Source organism: Trichechus manatus, unplaced genomic scaffold, assembly GCF_000243295.1.
Source record: "Trichechus manatus latirostris isolate Lorelei unplaced genomic scaffold, TriManLat1.0 scaffold00052, whole genome shotgun sequence".
NCBI lineage: Eukaryota > Metazoa > Chordata > Mammalia > Sirenia > Trichechidae > Trichechus > Trichechus manatus.
This window is the reverse complement of record NW_004443988.1, coordinates 3,211,484-3,234,346: the sequence shown is the minus strand read 5'-3', so window position 1 is coordinate 3,234,346 and position 22,863 is coordinate 3,211,484. Positions and strand designations below refer to the sequence as shown.

At 37.3% G+C, this 22,863-nt stretch overlaps 1 protein-coding gene across 4 annotated transcripts in view; it reads left to right on the top strand.

Moving 5' to 3' along the window:
* Positions 1 to 22,863, top strand: part of ATAD2B (ATPase family AAA domain containing 2B) — a 194,784-nt gene that overhangs the window by 20,442 nt on the left and 151,479 nt on the right. For all 4 annotated transcript variants that reach the window (XR_002824315.1, XM_004377559.2, XM_004377558.2 and 1 more), the window contains exon 2: positions 17,410 to 17,561. Coding sequence is in view for 3 of the 4 variants with exons in the window: in XM_004377559.2 (XP_004377616.1) it covers positions 17,410 to 17,561 (152 nt within the window). In the remaining variant the exon portion in view is untranslated. The remainder of the gene's footprint in view (positions 1 to 17,409; positions 17,562 to 22,863) is intronic.

Here is a 22,863-nt window from a genome sequence, read left to right as displayed (position 1 = left end):
CTTATTCATTCTTTAACACCCATCTCAAATTTAATTTTATTTGTGATGCTTTGTTTGAATCCTCCAGAAATTGAAAAGTGCTTTTTACCACAAAGTACAAAGAACTTTTATTTTTTTAACGGCACTTGTTTTATTTGCTTTTATAGTAAAGTTGTATAGATATTTTGTGGGCTTGTGACTTTGTCATTCACTTATTCATTACATATGCGTATCTATGTACAGCTAGCTGGTGTAGACATCAGATATCCTGTAGTGAACAAGACAGATGTGGTCCCACTCTCATGGAGCGTATTTTCTGTTTGGAAAGACAGAAGATAAATGATAGCTATACAGGTGTTTAATTAAAATTTTAAGTGATACAAAAAGGAAGTACAAGTAGCTAAAATATTGTTATTCAGGGTACCTAACAAATTCTTATCTGTTCAGCAAGACTTCTTTGAGACAGTGCCTTACATTAAATGTCTCAATAAATATTTATTAAATATGTCACTGCTGTTATTGGGTGCTGTTGAGCTGATTCCTACTTACAGCGCCTCCATGTGATAGACTAGAACTGCCCTATAGGGTTTTTTAGGCTGTAATCTTTATGGAAGCAGATTGCCAGGTGTTTTTCCTGCGGAGCTGCTGCATGGGTTTGAACCACCAGAGTTTTGGTTAGCACTCTAGTGCTTAACCATTGCACCACCAGGGCTCCCTTTACTGAATATAAATGTGTTAAATAGTTGCCAGCCAGAGTAGTGTGAATTCTTCTCTCCTTCATTATTCTCAAGTTCTTTTGCCTAATTTTAGGAGATTTGTGCTAGAATAGTGGTCAGTATTTTTGGTAGCTGATAAGTTATGGCTTAAGAGACTCAGACTTGAGGAGAAATTGATTTTGCAAACTGAAAAAAAAATTATTGAACTATTTCAGAGAGAAAGAATTTAGAGAAAAAGGTCATCTAAGTATGGATAACTTTATTTTTTCATTTTACTTTTTGTTTTCTTTTTAGCATTTGACACTATTACTATTATATGTCTCTTGGAAGTTATCTCATCCTTAAGTCATGTTCCTTTGACCAATCTGTGCTCCGTTATTATGTTACAAAATATTTTTCCATTCCTATAGAAAACTCAGTCTTTTAAAGTCCACATCCTTTATCATGTCTTCCTTAATCTCTGCTAGCAGTAATCATTTCTTGTGTTTTGCTTTCAGAGAATTGTACACTTCTGTTATGTTAATTGCCATCGAGTTGGCTCTGACTCCTGGTAACCTTATATATGACACAATGAAATGTTGCTCTGTGTTATGCCATCTTCATGATGGTTGGTATGTTTGAGTCCATTGTTACGGCTATTGCGTGACTCCATCTCATTGAGGGTTTCCGTCATTTTTGCTGACCCTCTACTTTACCAAACATGATGCCTTTTCCTGATGACATGTCCAAAGTAAGCTAGGTGCATCCTTGCTTCTAAAGAGCATTCTGGTTGTATTTCTTCTAAGACTGATTTATTTATTCTTCTGGCAGTCCATGGTATATTCAGTATTCTTCGCCAGCACCACAGTTCTAATGCATCATTTCTTCTTTTGTCTTCTTTTATATTGCCCTGCTTTTGTGTGCATATGAGCCAATTAAAAAGACCATAGCTCAGGTCAGGTGCACCTTAGTTATCAAAGGTATATCTTTGCTTTTTAAAACTTTAAAGAGGTCTTTTGCAGCAGATTTACCCAAAGTAATATGTCATTTGATTTTTTTTTTAATTGTGCTTTAGGTGAAAGTTTACAGTTGAAGTTTGTTTCTCATACAAAAATTTATACACAGATTGTTATGTGACCCTAGTTGCTCTCCCTATAATGTGACAGCACACTCCTTTCCACCCCGGATTTCCCCTGTCCATTCAACCAGCTCCTATCCCCTTCTGCCTTCTCATCTCACCTCCAGACGGGAGCTGCCCATTTAGTCTTATGTATCTACTTTTTTTCTTCATGAGTGTCATTTTCTGTCTTCTAGTCCAGTCTAATCTTTGTCTGAAGAGTTGGCTTTGGGAGTGGTTCAGTTCTGGGTTAACAGAGTCTGGGGTGTCTTCCAGGGTCCCTCCAGTCTCAGTCAGACCGTAAAGTCTGGTCATTTTACAAGAATTTGAGTTCTGCACTCTGCTTTTCTCCTGCTCCGTCAGAGACCCTGCTGTGGTCCCTGTCGGGGCAGTCATTGGTGGTAGCCGAGTCCCATCTACTTCTGGTCTGAGGCTGATGGAGTCTCTGGTTTATGTGGCCCTTTCTGTCTCTTGGGCTAATGTTTTCCTTGTGTCTTTGATGGTCTTCATTTTCCTTTGCTCCAGGTGGGTTGGGACCCAATGAAGCATCTTAGATGGCCTCTTGCTAGCTTTTGAGACCCCAGACACCACTCACCAAAATGGGATGCAGAGCATTTTGTTAATAGATTTTATTGAGCCAGTTGATCTGGATGTCCCCTGCAACCATGGTCCCCTGACCCCTGCTACCCTGACCCTTGAAGTGTTTGGTTGTATTCAGGAAACTTCTTAGCTTTTGGTTTAGTCCTCTTGTGCTGACTTCCCCTGTATTATGTGTTGTCCTTCCTTCACCGAAGATAATTCTTATCTAATATCTAGTTAGTGAATACCCTTCTCCCTCCCTCCCCACCCTCATAACCATCAAAGAATGTTTTCTTCTTTGTTCAAACCTTTTCTTGAGTTCTTACGTTAGTGGTCTCATACAATATTTGTCCTTTTGTGGCTGACTAATTCCACTCAGCATAATGCCTTCCAGATTCATCCATGTTATGAGATGTTTTGTGGATTCATCGTTGTTCTTTATCATTGCATAGTATTCCATTGTGTGAATATACCATAATTTGTTTATGCATTCGTCCATTGATGGATGCCTAGGTTATTTCCATCTTTTTGCTGTTGTGAACAGTGCTGCAATGAACAGGGTTGTGCATATATCTATTTGTGTGATGGCTCTTATTTCTCTAGGATATATTTCGAGGAGTGAGATTGCTAGATCCTATGGTACTTGTATTTCTTGCTTTCTAAGGAAGTGCCAAATAGATTTCCAAAGTGGTTGTACCATTTTACATTCCTACCCGCAGTGCATAAGTGTTCCAATCTCTCTACAACCTCTCCAACATTTATTATTTTGTGTTTTTTGGATTAATGCCAGCCTTGTTCGGGTGAGATGATATCTCATAGTAGTTTTAATTTGCATTTCTCTAATGGCTAGTGATCCTGAGCATTTCCTCATGTATCTGATAGCCACCTGAGTGAGTGTCTTCTTTGGTGAAATTCCTGTTCATATCCTTTGCCCATTTTTTAATTGGGTTATTTGTCTTTTTGTTGTTGAGGTTTTGCAGTATCTTGTAGATTTTAAAGATTAGATGCCCATCGGATTTGTCCTAGCCAAAAATTTTTTCCCAGTCTGTAGGTTGTCTTTTGACTCTTTTGGTGAAGTCTTTTGATGAGCATAAGTATTTGATTTTTAGGAGCTCCCACTTATCTAGTTTCTCTTCTGGTATTTGTGCATTGTTAGTAATGTATTGTATTCTGTTTGTACCATGTATTAGGGCTATTTTTTCTTCCATGATCTTTATCATTTTAGATTTTATATTTAGATCTTTGATCCATTTTTAGTTAGTTTTTGTGCATGGTGTGAGGCTTGAGTCTTGTTTCAATTTTTTACAGATGGATATCTGGTTATGCCAGCACCATTTGTTAAAGAGACTGTCTTTTCCCCATTTAACAGACTTTGGGCCTTTGATAAATATCCGCTTTTCATATGTGGATGAATTTACATCTGGATTCTCAATTCTGTTCCATTGGTCTATGTATCTGTTGGTGTACCAGTACCAGGCTGTTTTGACTACCGTGGCAGTATAATGGGTTCTAAAATCAGTGTGAGGCCTCCCACTTTGTTCTTCTTGAGTAATGCTTTACTTATTTGGGGTCTTTTCCCTTTACATATGAAGTTGGTGAATTGTTTCTCCATCTCATTAAAAAGTGCCGTTGGAATTTGGATCAGGATTGCATTGTATCTGTAGATCACTTTGGGTAGAATAGACATTTTCACAATGTTGAGTCTTCCTACCCATGAGCAAGGTATGTTTTTCCAATTATGTAGGTCTCTTTTGGTTTCTTGCAGTAGTGTCTTGTACTTTTCTTTGTATAGGTCTTTTACATCTCTGGTTAGATTTATTCCTAAGTATTTTATCTTCTTGGAGGTCTTGTAAATGATTTTGATTTGGTGATTTCCTCTTAGAAGTTCTTTTTCTTGATGTAGAGGAATCCAACTGATTTTTGTATGTTTATCTTGTATCCTGACACTTTGCTGAAATCTGTTAGTTCCAGTAGTTTTCTTGTGGAATCTTCGGGTTTCTGTGTGTAAGATCATATCATCTGCAAATAGAGATACTTTGACTTCTTCTTACCAATTTGGATGCCCTTTATTTCTTTTTCCAGCCTGATTGCTCTGACTAGGACCTGTAGCACAATGTTGAATAAGAGTGGTGATAAAGGGCATCCTTGTCTGGTTCCCGTTCTCGAGGGGAATGCTTTCAGATTCTCTCCATTTAGGATGATGTTGACTTTTGGCTTTGTATAAACGTCCTTTATTATATTGAGGAATTTCCCTTCTATTCCTATTTTGTTGAGAGTTTTTTTTTTTTTTGTCATAAATGGGTGTTGGCCTTTGTCGAATGCCTTTTCTGCAGTGATTGATAAGATCATGTGCTACTTGTCTTTTGTTTTATTTATGTGATGGATTACATTGATTGTTTTTCTAATGTTGAACCATCCCTGCATACCTAGTATGAATCCCACTTGATCATGGTGAATTAATTTTTTGATATTTTGTTGAGTTCTTTTGGCTAGAATTTTGTTGAGGATTTTTGCATCGATGTTCATGAGGGATAGTGGTCTGTAATTTTCTTTTCTTGTGGTGTCTTTTTTTAAAAACTTTTTTTTAAATTGTACTTTAGGTGAAGGTTTACAGAACAAATATTTTCTCATTGAACAGTCAGTACACATATTGTTTTATGACATTGGTTAACAACCCCACGACATGTCAACACACTCCCTTCTTGGCCTTGGAGGACCTTTTTTTTTGTGTGTGTGTGAAAATATACATAGTTAAAGATACACCATTTCAAACATGTCTACATGTACAATTCAGTGACATCGATCATGTTCTTCCAGTTGTGCTGCTGTTCTCACTTTAGATGAAGGCTTACAGAATAAAATAGTTTCTCATTAAACAGTTAGTACACATATTGCTCCATGACAATGGTTAAGAACCCTACTACATGTCAACACTGTCCTTACTCAACCTTGGGTTCCCTATCACCAGCTTTCCTGTCCTTTCTGCCTTCTAGTTCTTGTCCCTGGACTGCTGTGCCTCATTAGTCCCGTTTTGTTTTATGGGGCTGTCCACTCCCCGGCTGAACAGTGAACCTTGGGAGTGACTTCACCACTAAGCTAAACGGGTGGCCTGGGGCCGTATTCTCAAGGTTTCTCCAGTCTCCTTTAGGCCAGTAAATCTGGTCTTTTTTTGTGTGTGTTAGAATTTTGTTCTACATCCTTCTCCAGCTCTGTTCAGGACCCTCTGTTGTGATTCCAGTCAGAGCAGTCAGTGGTGGTAGCTGGGCACCATCTAGCTGTACTGTACTCAGTCTGGTGGAGGCCTTGGTAGCTGTGGTCCATTAGTCCTTTGGACTGATCTTTTCTTTGTATCCTGTTTTCTTCATTCTCCCTTGCTTCCGAAGGGATGAGACCAGTGGCGTATCTTAGATGGCTGCTTACAGGCTTTTAAGACCCCAGACGCTACTTACAAAGGTAGAATGTAGAACACTGCCTTTATCAACTGTGTTATGCCAGTTGAGCTAGATGTTCCCCGACACCATGGTCTCCACAGCCCTCCGCCCAGCCATTCAGTCCCTCAGGGAATTTGGATGTGTCTAGGGGAGCTTCCATGACCTTGCCTTGTACAGGTTGTGCTGGCTTCCCCAGTATCGTGTACTGTCTTACCCTTCACCAAAGTTACCACTTATCTATTGTCTGTTTAGTATTCCCCCCCCACCCCTCCCATCCCTCGTATCTTGTGATGTCTTTACCTGGTTTTGGTATCAGAGTTATGCTGGCTTCATAGAATGAGAGTTCAGGATATTCCATCCTTTTCTATGCTCTGAAATACCTTTAGTAGTAGTGGTGTTAACTCTTCTCTGAAAGTTTGGTGGAATTCTCCAGTGAAACCGTTTGGGCCAGAGTTTTGTTTTGGTAGGAGTTTTTTAATTACCTTTTCAATGTCTTCTTTTGTTATGGGTTTATTTAGTCTTTCTACCTTTGTTTGTGTTAGTTTAGGTAGGTAGTGTGTTTCTAGAAATTTGTCCATTTCCTCTAGGTTTTCAAATTGGTTAGAGTACAGTTTTCATAGTATTCTGTTACGATTCTTTTAATTTCAGTTGGGTCTGTTGTGATATCACCCATCTCACTTCTTATTTGGTTTATTTGCTTCCTCTCCTGTTTTTCTTTTGTAGGTTGGCCAGTGGTTTATCGATTTTGTTCATCTTTTCAAAGAACCAGCTTTTGGTCTTATTAACTCTTTCAGTTGTTTTTCTATTTCATTTAAGTCCGCTGTAACTTTTATTATTTACTTTCTTCTTTTGATACTCTCTTTCTGTTTGTTTGAGTTGGAGAGTTAATTTTTCGATTTTGGCCCTTTCTTCTTTTTGCTGTGTCCCAATGGTTCTGGTAGGCTGTGTTTTCATTCTCATTTGATTCTGTGAATTTCTTTATTCCATCCTTAATTTCTTCTATAACCCCATAGTTTTTGAGCAAGTTTTATTCAGTTTCCATGTGTTTGATTTTTTTTCCATTATTGATTTCTACATTTATGGCTTTATGGTCAGAAACGATGCTTTGTAATATTTCGATGCTTTGGATTCTTTTATGGCTTGCTTTATGGCCTAATATGTGGTCTATTCTGGAGAATGTTCCATGTGCATTGGAAAAGAAAGTATACTTGGCTGCTGTTGGGTGGAGTGTTCTGTATATGCCTATGACATCAAGTTGGTTGATTGTGGCATTTAGATCTTCCGTGTCTTTATTGAGCTTTTTTCTGAATGTTCTGTCCTTTGCCGAAAGTGGTTTATTGAAGTCTCCTACTATTATTGTGGAGTTGTGTATTTCTCTTTCCAATGCTGTTAGAGTGTGTTTTATGTATTTTGGAGCCTGTCGTTGGATGCGTAAGTATTTATTATGGTTATGTCCTCCTGGTGTATTGACCCTTTAATGATTATATAGTGTCCTTCCTTATCCTTTGTGATGGATTTTACTTTAAAGTCTATTTTGTCAGAGATTTGTATTTGCCACTCCTGCTCTTTTTTGAGAGTTGTTTGCTTGATATATATTTTTTCCATCCTTTGAGCTTTAGTTCATTTGTGTCTTTAAGCCTAAGGTGTGTCTCTTGTAGGCAGCATATAGATGGATCATGTTTTTTAATCCATTCTGCCACTCTCTGTCTCTTTATTGATGCATTTAGTCCATTTACAGTCAGTGTAATTATTGATAGGTATGAGTTTAGTGCTGTCATTTTGATGTCTTTTTTTTTTTTGTGGTGTTGACAGTTTTTTTGTTACACTTAATTTTGTGCACTGAGTCATTTTTTATCCGTTTTCTTTTCATCTTTTTCATTGTTGTTGATTTTGTATTTACTGAGTCTTTATTTTTTTTTTTGTTTATTTTGATGTGTAGAGATTGTTAGTTTCCTTTGTGGTTACCTTAATATTTACCCCTGTTTTTCTACATTTAAACCACTTGTTTATTTCTTTTTATCGCCTTGACTTCCTCTCCATATGAAAGATCGGTGACTACATTTTTTAGTCCCTCTTTTTTGTGTTAATGTTGTCATCTTTTACATATTGACATCTCTGTTTCCCTATTTTCAGTGTTTTAGCTTCAATTTATTTTTACAACTTTGCTATCTGGGTTAATATCTGGTCACTCCATCCTGTGTTCTGGTCTTGGGTTGTTATCTGATGTTACTGATTTTCTAACCAGAGGACTCCCTTTAGTATTTCTTGTAATTTTTATTTTGTTTTTGCAAATTCCCTAAACTTCTGTTTATCTGGAAATGCCCTAATTTTGCCATCATATTTGAGAGACAGTTTTGCTGGATATATAATTCTTGGCTGGCAATTTTTTTCCTTCAAGGCTTTATATATGTCATCCCATTGCCTTTTTGCCTGCATGGTGTCTGAGGAATAGTCAGAGCTTAGTCTTGTTGGCTCTTCTTCGTAGATAACTTTTTGTTTATCCCTAGCTGGTCTTACAATTCTCCCTTTGTCTTTGGTTTTGGCAAGTTTGATTATATGTCTTGATGACTTTCTTTTGGGATCTATCTTGTGTGAGGTTCAGTGAGCATCTTGGATAGATATCTTGTCATCTTTCGCGATACCAAGGAAGTTTTCTCCCAACAAATCTTCAGCAATTCTTGGTCTATTTTCTTTTAATCCCCCCTATTCTGGTACTCCAGTCACTTGTAGGTTATTCCTCTTGATAGATTCCCATATAATTCTTAGGGTTTCTTCATTTTTTAAAATTCTTTTATTTGATTTTTCCTAATATAAGTTGGGGTCAAGTGTTTTATATTCAGTCTCACTAATCCTGACTTCCATTGCCTCAGTTCTGCTCCTGTGATTTTCTATTGAGCTGTCCAATTCTGAAATTTTATTGTTAATCTTTTGGATTTCTGTTTACTGTCTCTCTATGGATTCTTGCAGCCTGTTAGATTTGTCATTGTGCATTTCTCTAATCTTAAGTTCCTCTGTTGTTTTGTCTGTGTGTTGCTTGGCTTGTTCTGGGTTTGCCTAATCTCCTTGATCTCTTGAAGAGTTTTGTACATTAATCTTTTGTATTCTACTTCGATAACTCCAAGAAATATCCTCCAGCAGAATGTTTCTTGATTCTTTGTTTTCTGATCTTGCTGAAGCCATCATGGCCTGCCTGTTTATGTGATTTGATATTGAGTGTTGTTTCTGAGGCATCAATAAGTTATTATATTTATTTATTTTATGTTTGCTTATTGTGTCTTAGCTTCTTGTTTTGCTTTACCCAAATAGGCTGCTTGTGTGAGCTAGTTTGATTATTGGCACCTTTGAAGCTCTAACATCCTGTCACCAGGTGGTTAGATCTGTTACTAGGTATGTGATCCCAGGAGTCCATTTGCTTTTCTTGTATGGATTCAGCTCAGGTGTCCAGGTAGTCGGTCACCAAGTGTGTGGTGTAGGCTCTGACGTACAGTCTTAGACAGGCGGGGTGACTGGAGTAGGCACAGGTATCTGGCCACATTAGGGGGTCATGGGCTGAGCAAGCAGGGGACTGACGGCTGCCCCTGAATGTCTGGGAGAAAAGTACATCCCTGTTCCCTGGAGTGTGTAGGTGGGTGGGGTTTGCAGCTGGACTGGGGGCATCCAGTGCTGTCGGCTGTAAGGACTGGGAGGCACCAGTTATTCTTGGACCTCTTTTGCAGGTGGCATGGGTGGAGCCAGCAGTCCTCAGGCTCCTGATGTGGGTAGGTGAGGACCCTGCTTAATGGGCAGAGCGGTGTCAAATGTCACGAACTTGCGACTCTACCATATAGCTGATACAATTGAAGTTAGGCTTCAGGTATATACCCTGTTGTACTCTGCTAGTTAGGGCCTTTGCTGTTGAAATGGGCCCACACATACCTATGCAGGGGTGAAAGGCATTCAGAGTCCATGGGCCCTTTATTCCTCTGCCTAGGCAGATGAGGTGCTGTGAGTTCCTGGCTTAGGGTTGCTGGCAGATTGTTTTTTCCTGTTTGTTAATTTATTCCCTTTCCAAGGCCGGGAGAGTGGCTCAGGGCGTGTGACAGTTCCTTGTATCCTGCACAGGGGACGTGGCAATTGCTGAAGCTGCCCTGGGACCTGGTGCAGAGTGGGGAGGGGGTAGGTAAACGGGAGAGAGGTTCTTCCCAGAGAGGTTGTTTTTTGATCCACTTGGTAGGTTAGACGCGTGTAGTTAATCTTTTGCCGATTGAGTGTCACTTTTCAGTGGTTCTGGAGGCTAGATTAGACTCTCCGCTGCTCGGTCTCTCTGATGTGGAAAACGCGTCCTGAGCACCATTGCTTTCCTCACCACGCACATCGGTTGATCTGGCTTGCAGGGTGCTGGTTGCCACCAGGTCAGGTCTGGCAAGTCCTCGCTGCTTCTGAACTGTCGTCCCTCCCTCTCCCTGCTGCTCAGTCTGATTCCTCAACTTATCCTTTGATGTTCAGGGCTCCTAAATTGTCATATATAATCAAGTCACTTGTTTTTTTGGGTCTTTGCTGTAGAAGGGACCACAGGAAGCATCTGACTACTCCGCCATCTTGGCCCCACCACCTGATTTTTTTTTTTGACTGGTACTTCCACGGACATTGATTGTTGATCAAGTAGAATGAAATTGTTGACCACTTCAGTTTTTTTGTTGTTTATCATGATGTTGTTTATTAGTCCAGTTGTGAGAATTTTCATTTTCTTCATGTTCCGGCATAATCCATACTGAAGGCTATAGTCATTTATCTTCATCAGTAAGTGCTTCAAGTCATCTTCATTTTCAGCAAGGAGGGTTGTGTCATCTGCATATCACAGATTGTTAATGAATCTTCTTGCAATCCTGATGCCACATTTTTTTTTTATATAGTCTAGCTTATCATAGTATTTGTTCAGCATATGGTTTGAATAAGTAAGAATAAATCCTGCCTCACACCTTTTCCAATTTTAAACCACGCATTATCCTTTTGTTCTGTTTGAATGACTGCCTCTTGATCCATGTACAGGTTCTGCATAGGTACAATTAAGGTTCTGGAATTCCTGTTCTTCATATTGTTATCCATAATTTCTTATAATTTACACAGTAGAATGCTTTTGCATAGTCAATAAAACACAGGTAAACATCTTTCTGGTATTCTCTGCTTTCAGCCAAGATCCATCTCCCATCAGCAGGGGTATTCCTCATTCCACGTCCTATTGTGAATCCAGCTTGACTTTCTGGTACTCTGAATTTCTGTGTATGGCTGCATTCATTTTTGAATTAATTTTCAGCAAAATTTTGCTAATGTGATATTAATGATATTGTTTGATAATTTCCACATTCCATTTGATTGTCTCTCTTTGGAGTGGGCACAATCCTCCAATCAGTTGGCCAGGTAGCCGTCTTCCAAATTTCTTTATATCGATAAGTAAGTATTCCAGCATTGCATTCTTTTGTGAAGCATCTCAGTTGGTATTCCTTCAATTCCTGGTGCCTTGTTTTTAGCCAGTTTCTTCAGTGCTGCTTGAACTTCTTTCTTTAGTACCAGTGGTTCTTGATCAGATGCTGTCTCCTGAAATGGTTGAACATTGACCAGTTCTTTTTGGTACAGTGACTCCATGTATTCTATCTTCTTTGGATGCTTCTTGTGTCGTTCAATTTTTGCATCTACAGTCTTTCAGTAATGCAGCTTGAGGCTTGAATTTTCTCTTCAGTTTCACCTTGAGAAATGCTAATAATGTTCTTCCCTTTTGATTTTCTAAGTCCAGGTGTTTGCATGTTTCATAATACTTTACCTTGTCTTCAACTTCTCTTTGAAATCTTCTGTTCATCTCTTACTTCAGCATTTCTTCTGTTCGCTTTAGCTACTCTGAGCTTAAGAGCACATTTCAGAGTCTCTTCTGACATCCATTCTGGTCCCTTCCTTTTCTGTCTTTATAATGATCTTTCATTTTCTTCATGTATGATGTCCTTTATGCCTTCCCACAACTCCTCTGGTCTTCTGTCGTTAGTGTTCAGCGTGTCAGAGCTATTCTTGAAATAGGCTCTGAGTTCAGGAGGAATGTGTTCAAGGTTGTACTTTGACTCTCTTGGGCTTGCTTTGATTTTCTTCAGCTTCAATTTGAATTTGCTCGTGAGCAGTTGGTAGTTTGTTCTGCAGTTGGCCCCTGGCTTTGTCTTGACTGATGATATTGAGCTTCTCCATTGCCTTTACAGATGTAGTCTATTTGATTCCTGTGTAATCCATCTGGTGAGGTCCACATGTATGGTCATCGATTTTGTTGTTGAAAAGAGGTTTTTCCAAGGGATAAGTCATTGGTTTTGCCAAATTCTACTATACGATCTCCGTATTTGTTTCTGTCTCCAAGGCTGTATTTTCCATCTACTGATCCTTCTTCTTTGTTTCTAACTTTTGGATTCCAGTCACTAGTAATTATCAATGCGTTTTGATTGCACGTTTGATAAATTTCAGACTGTAGTAGTTCATAAAAATCTTGAGTTTCTTCATCTTTGGTATTTGTAGTTGGTGTGTAGATTTGAATAATAGTAATAGTAACTGGTCTCCTTTGTAGGCATATGGATATTAATGTATCACTGACAGGGTAGATCTCAAAATGTTCTTTTTACCAATGAATGCAATGCTTCAATTTTGTCATTACTGATATAGTAGACCATATGATTGTTGGATCCAGAATGGCCAGTGCCAGCCCATTTCAGCTCACTAACACCTAGATATTGATCGTTAAGCATTCCATTTCTTTTTGATGACTTCTAATTTTCTTTGTTTCATATTTCATATGTTCTACGTTTGGATTACTAATGGATGTTTGCAGTTGTTACTTTTCATTTTGAGTCGTGACACACAGCAAACTAAGGTCCCCAAAGCTTTACTCCATCCTGGTCGTTAAAGTCGACTCTGCTTTGAGGAGGCAGCTCTACCCCAGTCATATTTTGAATGCCTTCCAATCTGAAGAAGCTCAGCTGGCACAGTGGTTAAGAGCTGTGGCTGCTAATCAAAAGGTTGGTAGTTTGAATCCACCAGTCGCTCCTTGGAAACCCTATGGGGCAGTTCTACTGTGTCCTGTAGGGTCTCTGTGAGTCAGAATCGACTCAGTGGCAATGGGTTTGGTTTTTTTGGTTTCCAGTCTGAAGGGCTCATCTTCCAACACTGTATCAGAAAATGTTCTGTTGTTATCTTTCATGTTTTCATTGGCTGATTTTTGGAAGTAGATTGTCAGATCTTTCTTCCTGTTCTCCCTGATTCTGGAAGCTGTGCTGAAATCTCTCCACCATGGGTGACCCTGCTGGTATTTGAAACACTGGTGGCATAGCTTCCAGTATCATACCAACCACTGTATGGCAAACTGACGGACGGTGGGCACTTCTGTTATAGTACTTCCATTGAGAGGTGCCTTGGAAGAAAGGCCTGGCAGTCTACTTCCAGAAGATCAGCTGTTGAAAACCCTGTAGAGAACAGTTTTACTGTGATGGACATGGCGTTGCCATGAGTAGGTATTGACTCCACAGCCACTGGTGGTACTGTGTACACAAGTTACGGGGGGGTGGGTTGTAAAAAAGGAATAAGACTTTATTGAACTCAATACACAGTCTATTTGATTGACAGTCACAACTATGGTAAATGTCATATTAAGCATATTCGCTTACTTACTTCCCTGTAACTAGTTCCTTACTATAAAATGACATGTATCATAGTTGTGGCTGTCAACTCAATAGATTGTGTATTGACTTCAATAAGGTCTTCTCCCTCCACCCCCCAAATATCTTACGTAGGTTAACAGCCTGGCACGTTAACTATGTACATCACCCAGGGACTCCATGTACACAGTAGGTTCTCAGTAAGTCTTTGTTGAATGAAATTATTCCCTTAGTCTGTGATGCCTTTCTTACTCATGGATTGTAATCTCTCTGACACAGATTGCTTAATGGCTGTAGGTAGATTGCATAATCTCTCTTAAATATATTTGTCATGAAACCAGTAATGCGTTCCCTCAGAGGGTTAGGTTATAATTAGCTAGTAAAATACTTTGAAGATGAAAAAGTTAAGCATTACGATTATCCTTTTAAAGGTGAGTTACTAGTATCAGGTTTGTAAGTAAAAGCTTTCCCAAAGCTTGAAGTTACTTAAATGGTGCTGAAGTAATTACTTTGTACCTATGCACATTTTGGCTGTTGCTTTACTTAAATCCCTAGATTTATTTGGAGGAAACGAGTCTTCTGTAATGCTGTTTATTCTGAGGTCTCTAGCATAGAGCCAAGTTATGATTGAAACCCTACCATGATAAGATAAACACTACAGTGTAAGGCGACAGTTAGGATGGTATATATTTTATATATAATTAAAATGTATGCCAGAGGTCCTCAAACTTTTGTGTACGAAGAATCATTTGGAGGCCCCCATTAAAAAATGTCCTGTTTCCAGAGATCCTAGTTTAGTAGGGTGTGTTTCTTTAATGAGAAATACAAGTGATTTCTGAGTCAGGTGATATGCGGACAACACATTGAGAGACACTCTTGACTGGAAAAAAGCCAATAGCATATGAAAATGGTCAGTAAATAAACATACAGACTAATTTAAATTGATAGTCAAAGAGTTGTATACTCCGAATTGCTAGACTTAAAATAATTTACTATATTTTAAAAATTACTAGACCTAAAATAATTTACTACATTTTTGTCTTGTACTTTCATCTTTGTACTTGTTTCCAGAGTGTATCTGTGGAATTTCAGTACCTACAGATGCTTTGTGAACAAAGATTTAGACAGCATATAAACATAGAAATAGAAGTTCATATTAGAAGTTCTTAGAAGCCCTGCAGCAAATAAACTTGGACCTCATTGTTTCCTAAACTTATTTGACCATGAACTCCTCTTTGTTTCCTCTAATAATTCTTATTAATAATTTATGAACAAGCTTGGGGAAGTCTTGCTTGTTATTTTTGCTTGGTATGGTGGTTCAAACCCACCAGCCACTCCACAGGAGAAAAGACCTGGCAGTCTACTTCCATAAAGATTTCAGCCTAGAAACCCTATGGGGCAGTCCTCCTTTGTCCTGTAGGGTTGCTATGAGTCGGAATTGACTCAGCAGCACACAAAAACAATTGTGTTGAATTAAAAGAGTTTAAATTAAAGAGCTTAAAATCTTGCTAGAATTTCAAGACTTGGACATGACGCTTTAACGATGGTAAATACATAAATGCTAAGTTGAATGTAATCAGGGCCAAAATAGGTGGCAGCAAGTAGGAGGGAAGGGTCAATTTAGGTTAGACAGTTCAGATAAGATTTCATGGAAGAAATGGGCCTTCACTTGGGTCTGAAGGATGGGGGTAGGATTTGTTTAGGTGTGGAATGGACTCCATGGCAATGGGGAATGCTGGCCTGGGCTATTTAAATTGATAGTTTACAATTATTAGTTTCTGTATTCACATTATACCTTATCTTAGAACATGGGAAGTTGCTTCCTCAGTGACTACTTATGCTATATGGTTTTCAGACTCTAATATGCATATGAATATGCATATGAATCACCTGGGGATCTTGTTAAAATGGTTTCTGATTCAGTAGGTCTGGTGTGGGGTTCTGCATTTCTAACAAGCTTCCAGATGATGCCCACGCTATGGGTCCGCATTTGAAGTAACAAATGTAGAAAGTAATCAAGTATTGGATGAGTAGCTGGGTTAGATGACCTTTAAGGCATTCTTAAACATTGATATTCTAGGATGGATTGTTTTAAGCTGTATAAAGAGAACTATGTTAGGAATGGAAGGATCAGAGTTCTAGTTTTATGCTTTAATTTTTTCACTCAGTTGTTAATCATGTGAATTACCTCTGAGCTTCAGTTGTTTCCTCTGTTAAAGGGTAGGAGGTTGGAGACAGTGAGGGCCTGGGGAAGTGAAATAGCACATTTTAAAAAGCACTTATTTGTTAAGTATAGTAATCATGTTTAATTGATAAAGTATTATTGCATGATTAAATTTCATATTAAATGGGTTTCCCTACCCATTTACTGGTGATAGTTTGGAAGTAGTAACCAGCTTTTCTTCGAAACCTAGTAAGTGGTGGTGTATGTTATACAACTAACATGTTTATCATCCTTAATTGTAGACACTCTGGTGTTTTAATTTCTAATTGTCATTCCCTTTGTGATTTTTAGTATCAGGTGGCTTGTGGCTTTAAAACTAGTTCGTGGTAAATTGTATTATAGCTCAAAACTAGAAAACGGTCTTTTTGGGAAAAATTTTTTTGTAAGTAAATGTTAGTTCTATAGGTTATACTTGGATACCTTTTGAACATACATTCTAAGTATTTCTTATGCTTGTTTGAGAACAGCTAGAAGATTACAGCTTGGAAACCCTGTGGGGCAGTTCTACTCTGTTCTGTTGGGTTCCTACGAGTTGGAATTGACTTGATGGTAATTAGTTTTTGGTTCTTATCACAAAATGAATGGTTTAAAGTACAGAAAATTATTTTCTCAGTTATGGAGGCTAGAAGTACAAATCACGGTATTGACTGTGTTGATTCCTTCTGGACACTTTGAGAGAGGATCTGTTCCATGCCTGTTTCCTGGTTTCTAGAGGCTGCCATCGATTCCTGGCATTGATGGCTGTCTTCCCCCATGTGTGACTGTTTCCATGTCTGTTCTTCATTTTTATAAGACATCACTCAGAAGGGGTTAGGATTAGGACCTACGCTACTCCAGTGTGACTTTGTTAATTTAACTGATCACATCTGCAAAGAAAAACCCCTCTTTCCCCAAAGTCACATTCACAGGTACGTGGATTAGGACCTCAGCATATTTTTGAGGGATGAATTCAATCCATAACGGGTAGCATATTAAAAATGATTGTATATATTTTAAAACATTGATCTCTAATGTCAAATAATACATTATAAAATATTAGCATATACATTAAATCTTTCCTAAAGAAGAGAAATCGGGAGGTACAGAGGAGGAAGGTTGCTGTGCAGAGACAGTGACCTACCTGGATTCTGTGAACATGGGGCTGGGGAGAGGATGATGGAAATGTGATGGATGGAGGAGAATTTTGGAATGGTTAAGAGATTGGTTATATTGAGCAAATGATTTAGTTGAATAAACAAAGAAATAAATGTATTGAAGATACATGGAAGCAGGTTTCTCACTATCTGAGAAGGGCTTAAAAACAGGTGGAAGGCTAGCATTGAAAGCTAGCATTAGAAGCATTGGTGTAAACTCATTTTTAAAAATTATTTATACACAGATATAGCAATAGGTACACATTTGTGTGTTTATGTAAAATATGTGTTTATGTGTATGCATATACATTCATATATTTCCTAGCTCTGTCTGCTGAGTTGTTGTGTTGTTAGGTGCCCTCAGGTCGGTTCCAACTCATAGCGACCCTGTGTACAACAGAATGAAACACTGCCTGGTCCTGTGCCATCCTCACAATCAGTGCCGTGCTTGAGCCCATTGTTGCAGCCACTGTGTCAGTCCATCTCAGTAAATAACTGCTTGAATAAATATTGTACTTGGTTATCCAAGAATATTAAGAATTCTCTGTGTTTTAATAGGGATAGTAACATACATTTTTAATCTTGTCTTTCAGAAAGTAGAAGTTGATGGTAGTTTAAGTGATAGCCACGTGTCTCCACCAGCCAAACGCACTTTGAAACAACCTGATTCTGTTTGCAAAGACAAATCAAAATCACGAAGTACTGGTCAGCGAGAGGAATGGAACATATCAACTGGACAGGCCAGGTGAGAAGAGAGAACTCATTGACTGTTTTTCCATGAATTGTTTGATTGATTCCGGGTTGCTATTAATGCTAATTTTCTGAACTTGTAAAACCACTAGTGTCTGCAAATACTTACAAATAAAATTTTGGTAAACTTATTTTACAATTTTTGTGTGTAATTTTATTTTCTCCAAATGTGCTAAAATAAATTGCTTTATGTATTTGTAGTATATATAAATGTAATATATACGTAGTATAGTTCTATAGACTTAATGGAACAATAAGGTCTTTAATATGTATACATATATATAGTCCTGAAAATTCAAATAAAAACATAGAGTCAGAATTATATTTTTTTATTTGAAAATAAAATCTCCCCTTTCTAAAATTATTGAATATTCCACTTGAGTTGATACACTAAAATATAATAAGAGTTAAATTAATTTTTAAAGAAGTCTTTTTATCTGTTACTTTTTTAACTAAAATTTGCTCTGCATCTGGTTCAGTATATATATGAGGACAACTTAATTTTACTCAGTTTCAAAGCAAACAAATAATTTAATATAGGTAGGATAGGTGCACACATACACAGAAACAATTTAATCAAAACATTTAAATCAGAATCTTTAGCTTCTGTTATCTCCAAAGTCTTTCATGTAGAAGTGCTGATGATGCTCCAGCTACAAACAGAAGAGGGAAACCCTTTGTCTTTTTTCCCTCCTGAAGTATTTAAAAATATTTTGATTTTATATGTATAAGCAAATTCTGGATACTGTTATTCTTTAATGAGGAAAATCTTTGAGGAGTTTTATATATATATATATACACACACACACACATATATATGTATAAGATTCATCATTTGGTATAATTTTTAATGGCTATCATTAAACTAATGGAAAAACTAATTACTTGAAGAGACAACTAATTTTTGACAAAATTGTGCTTGTCATCTTGAAAGAAACTGTCTGTCTTTACTCTTAATAACACGAAGAAGAAATTAAATGTTCATATTTAAATGTTTTGAAAATATTCCTTTTGCTATGAAATCTCCCAAACCTCCCCCTCAATCCATCGGAAACTAAAACAAAAAACCAAAAAAAGGAAGAAATTGGAGATTGAGCTTTCAGGTGTGTCCTATACACTTGATAGGCCCTGTAAATTTACTAATCTTTAAGGGGTCTGTACTTAGTACAACATGTTCCGTAAGACGTACCACTTAATTTTAAATGTTTTATTTTGCATTCTCTGGCAACTAAATAGAGAATACATGAATCATGCTCTCCTGATGTTTTTTTTTTTCCCTTTCCCGCACTCATTCATCTGTGAGGTGGAACAGGTCCAGGTTATTATAATGACATTATTTAAAATGATTACTGCATTTAATTACACTTCTAAACTTGATCTACCTGTTGTCATCTGTGCTCTGTATTTATTAAATGAGCGAATCAGGCTTCTTTTTCTAAATACGTTTTAGATGTTCTTTCACTGCTAAGTTTGACTTCTAACTAAAAGATAATTTTAACAATCATACACTAGATTTCCCATATTTTATCCACTCAAAGGACTCTTTATGCAAATTGATCTTGATTATGTTTTTTATATGAAGAGGCCTCAAAAATTCTTGTGAGGGAAGGTAGGGAGAGTCCTTATACTTCCGTTAGGTATCTTAGGGTGTGATATTCCTTTAAGTACATTTTGAATAAAAAGCTTAAAACATTTCTGCCAATAAATTTATTGATTCTGTTTTGTCAGAAGAATAATGTTTAGTGGCTCACACAATTTAAAAAGTTTTTTGAGTTAGCCTTTCATCTAGGAATAAGTGCTAAACTATTAGTATTAGAATTTTTTGATGTTTCAGATAGCCTGAAAAGAAAATGCTGTTTGACCTATTGGATTCCAAAGAGTTGAATTTTAAGGAGAACTTGTAGTGTAAATATATGAAAATCAGGATTTAGTTGAAGGTTTATATTTGTTTTTATGCCGTGAACCTGGGAATCCTGTTTCCTGTATTTTGGTAACCTAAGCTCTGTCAGCATCTAAAGTAAAATTATTGATGTTCTTTAAAAAAAAAATTTGTTAGAGATATAGTTCAGGTGGAGAAAAAATTGAATATAGACAAGTATTAGTATTAGCTGTGAAAAATAATCCTAAAGAACTTCACAAAGACTGCTAAATTCTTGAAAGAAATTACTGTTGATTGGTGAAATAACTTTTTTAGGTATAGGTAGTTGTATGAAAACCCAAAAACCAAACGCACTGCCGTCGAGTCAATTCTGACTCATAGCGACTTCATTGGGTTTCCAAGGCTGTAAATCCCTGCAGAAGCAGACTACCACATCTTTCTCCAGAGGAGCTGCTGGTGGTTTCGGTTAGCAGTCGATTGCTTTAACCACTGTACCACCAAGTCCCCTTAATTGGCTGAAAGTAGAGGTAAAAAACATAGAACTTTGAGGCTTCAAAAGTGGTTTGAGTTAGATCATGAGTTATCTTTTGTGGAGGAAATCTCTGTTTATATAACTGAAGTCCCAAATATATCAACATAGTTTTAATGATCGATAATTATTTTAAATAAGTAAATTTTTTTCAAAAATCTTGTTTAATGTATATTCTTTATCTTCTATGTAGAAATTCTCAAATACACATGATAACCTAAATAGATGTTTGTAGTTTATAAAGAACAAACATTTTGAGTACAGAATTCCATTTTATTGACTTTTGTCAGCTGACATTTATTTAGCCACTAGATATTTATTTAGCCTGAGGGCTGTGTGTGTGTTTTGTTGGGGGAGGCAGCCTGAAGAATATGGCATGCGTTTAATCTCTCGAGTAATAGAAAGGCATATTTTAAGATACAGACATAATTAAATTTCTGACAAGACTAACTGTGCACTTAAAAGTAGCATACCTGAAAGTTTTCTTTTGTGGTCAGGTGGAGGGAATAGTGAGGTTAGGCGGAAGTGGGCATACCACCTGTGATGGACTGCTGCTGAGGCCCGTTAGAATTGGGAATGAGAGTGGTTGGGTAAGGTCATTTAGAACTGGGGCACTTACATTTTTTTTTTTTTTTTAAAGTTTTTATTGGGCATTAGGTGAAAGTTTACAACTCAAGTTAGCTTCTCATACAAAAATATATACACATATTGTTTTGAGACATTGGTTGCAGTCCCCGCAATGTGACAGTACTCTCCCCCTTTCCACCCCAGGATTCCCGTGTCCATTCGTTCAGTTTGCCTGTCCCTTCCTGCCTTCTCATCTTGCCTTTGGGCAGGAGTTGCCCATTTGCTCTTGTATATTTGATTGAACTAAGAAGCACTTTCCTCACGTGTGTTATTATTTGTTTTATAGGCCTGTCTAATCTTTTTCTGAAAAGTGGGCCTCAAGAGTAGCTTCAGTTCTGAGTTGGCAGGGTGTCCAGGGGCCCTAGTCTTGGGGGTTCCTTCAGTCTCTATCAGGCCAGTATAAGTCTGGTCTTTTTTTGTGTGTGTGTGTGTGAATTTGAATTTTGTTCTGCATTTTTCTCCCGCTCTGTCTGGGACTCTCTATTGTGATCTCTGTCAGAGTGGTTGGTGGTGGTAGCCAGGCACCATGTAGTTCTTCTGGGCTCAGGCTGGTGGAGGCTGTAGTTCAAGTGGTTCTTTAATGCTTTGGGCTAATATTTTTTGGGGGGTTTTTAGTTTTATTCATTGTCCTTTGCTTTGGATGGGATAGGACCAATAGATGTTTCTTAGGTGGCTGCTTGCAAGCTTTTAAGACCTCAGATGCGACTCAGCAAAGTAGGATGTAGAGCATTTTCTTTATAAACTATTTTATGCCAATTGACCTAGATGTCCTCTGAGACTATGGTCTAGAACTGGGGCATTTTCTGAATTGAGGTTTAGAACCCTCATAAATCATTAAGTGCTTTGGGCTTATACAGTAAAAGGAGAATAAGTACTGATTTTTAAGTCTGGTATTGCATTAGTTATGTGCTTCAGATAATTAAAACTGTAGAAAATGCTCATGTCTCAGTCATGTAAAGTGATACTGACTTGATTTAAAAAAACAAAATAGAGATACAGGAAAAAATCTCCCACCACCCCTCCTCTTAAAATAAGAACAAAATGCCTTCTTTGTCATAAAGTATTTATTGGAAGATTCATTTAAGTAGTGCACTGACTGGTTTCATTTTAAGTGATTAACTTTTGGGAACATGGATTTTGAGAGGCTTTTCAGGCAAGTATATTGTTGTATAGGCAGGCCAACCTTTAAAATTCTGGTATTCTCTCTTTATGCACCCCAAGTATTTCATGTTCTCTCCTTTTTTTTGTCTCTTTTTTATGAAGAGAAACGATAAAGTTGAAATGGTGACAATAATATGACTGCAAGGTAATTGGATTGATTGAAGAACAAGTTTTTTGTTGTTGGTGATTTTGTTTTTTAAACAGATCTTTTATTAGCAACCAAATAAAAGCTAAGTAAACATAGTTTTCTTGAGAGTGGACAAAAAACTTATTGTGCTTTTTCTAATGATGTTGCCATCGTTCAGACAGGTTTCAGATTTTTTTTTGTGGAATGATTTCCACGTTATATAACTTTGAATTTTCTAGTAGCTACATTAAAAATAGTAAAAGGAAGCAGTTTTTAATAATTTTAATAATTAAAACCAGGTAAATTTTAACCACTTGGTTTTTGCAAACAGCCAAAATTCACTTGGAGCCAAGATTTGTGAATAAATTCTTTAAACTGAGTTAATGCTCTGTTAGATAAAAGCCAAAGTGTAATTATTCTCTGTGTGGTTTTAAGTGTATTTCAGGAGAGATTCTAGAGAATTCTGGACGTGCCTAATGCAGTGGCATCATTGTTAGAATAAATATATAATCTTCTAAGGTCCAACTTATTCATCAATTTTATTACCTTATAGTCACACTCCTACTGTGAGAATTATGCTAAAAATGAAATGCTCTCCAAGCTGGACAGGTAGTATATTAGGACAAAGTAGTTTTGTTATTGTTGTTTTTGTTTTGGGGGTGAGTGGGAAGGGGCAAGAGTTTTTTTTAATTTTTTTATTGTACTTCAGGTGAAGACTTACAGAACAAATAGTTTCTTATGAAACAGTAATACACATATTGTTTTATGACATTGGTTAACAACCCCACAACATGTCAACCTTCTCCCTTCTCGACCTTTTTTTTTTTTGGTGAAAATATACATAGCCAAAGATAATTTCTACATACACAGTTCAGTGATATCGACTATGCTCTTCAATTGTGCTGCTATTCTCACTTTAGATGAAGGCTTACAGAACAAAATAGTTTCTCATTTAACAGTTACTACACATGTTG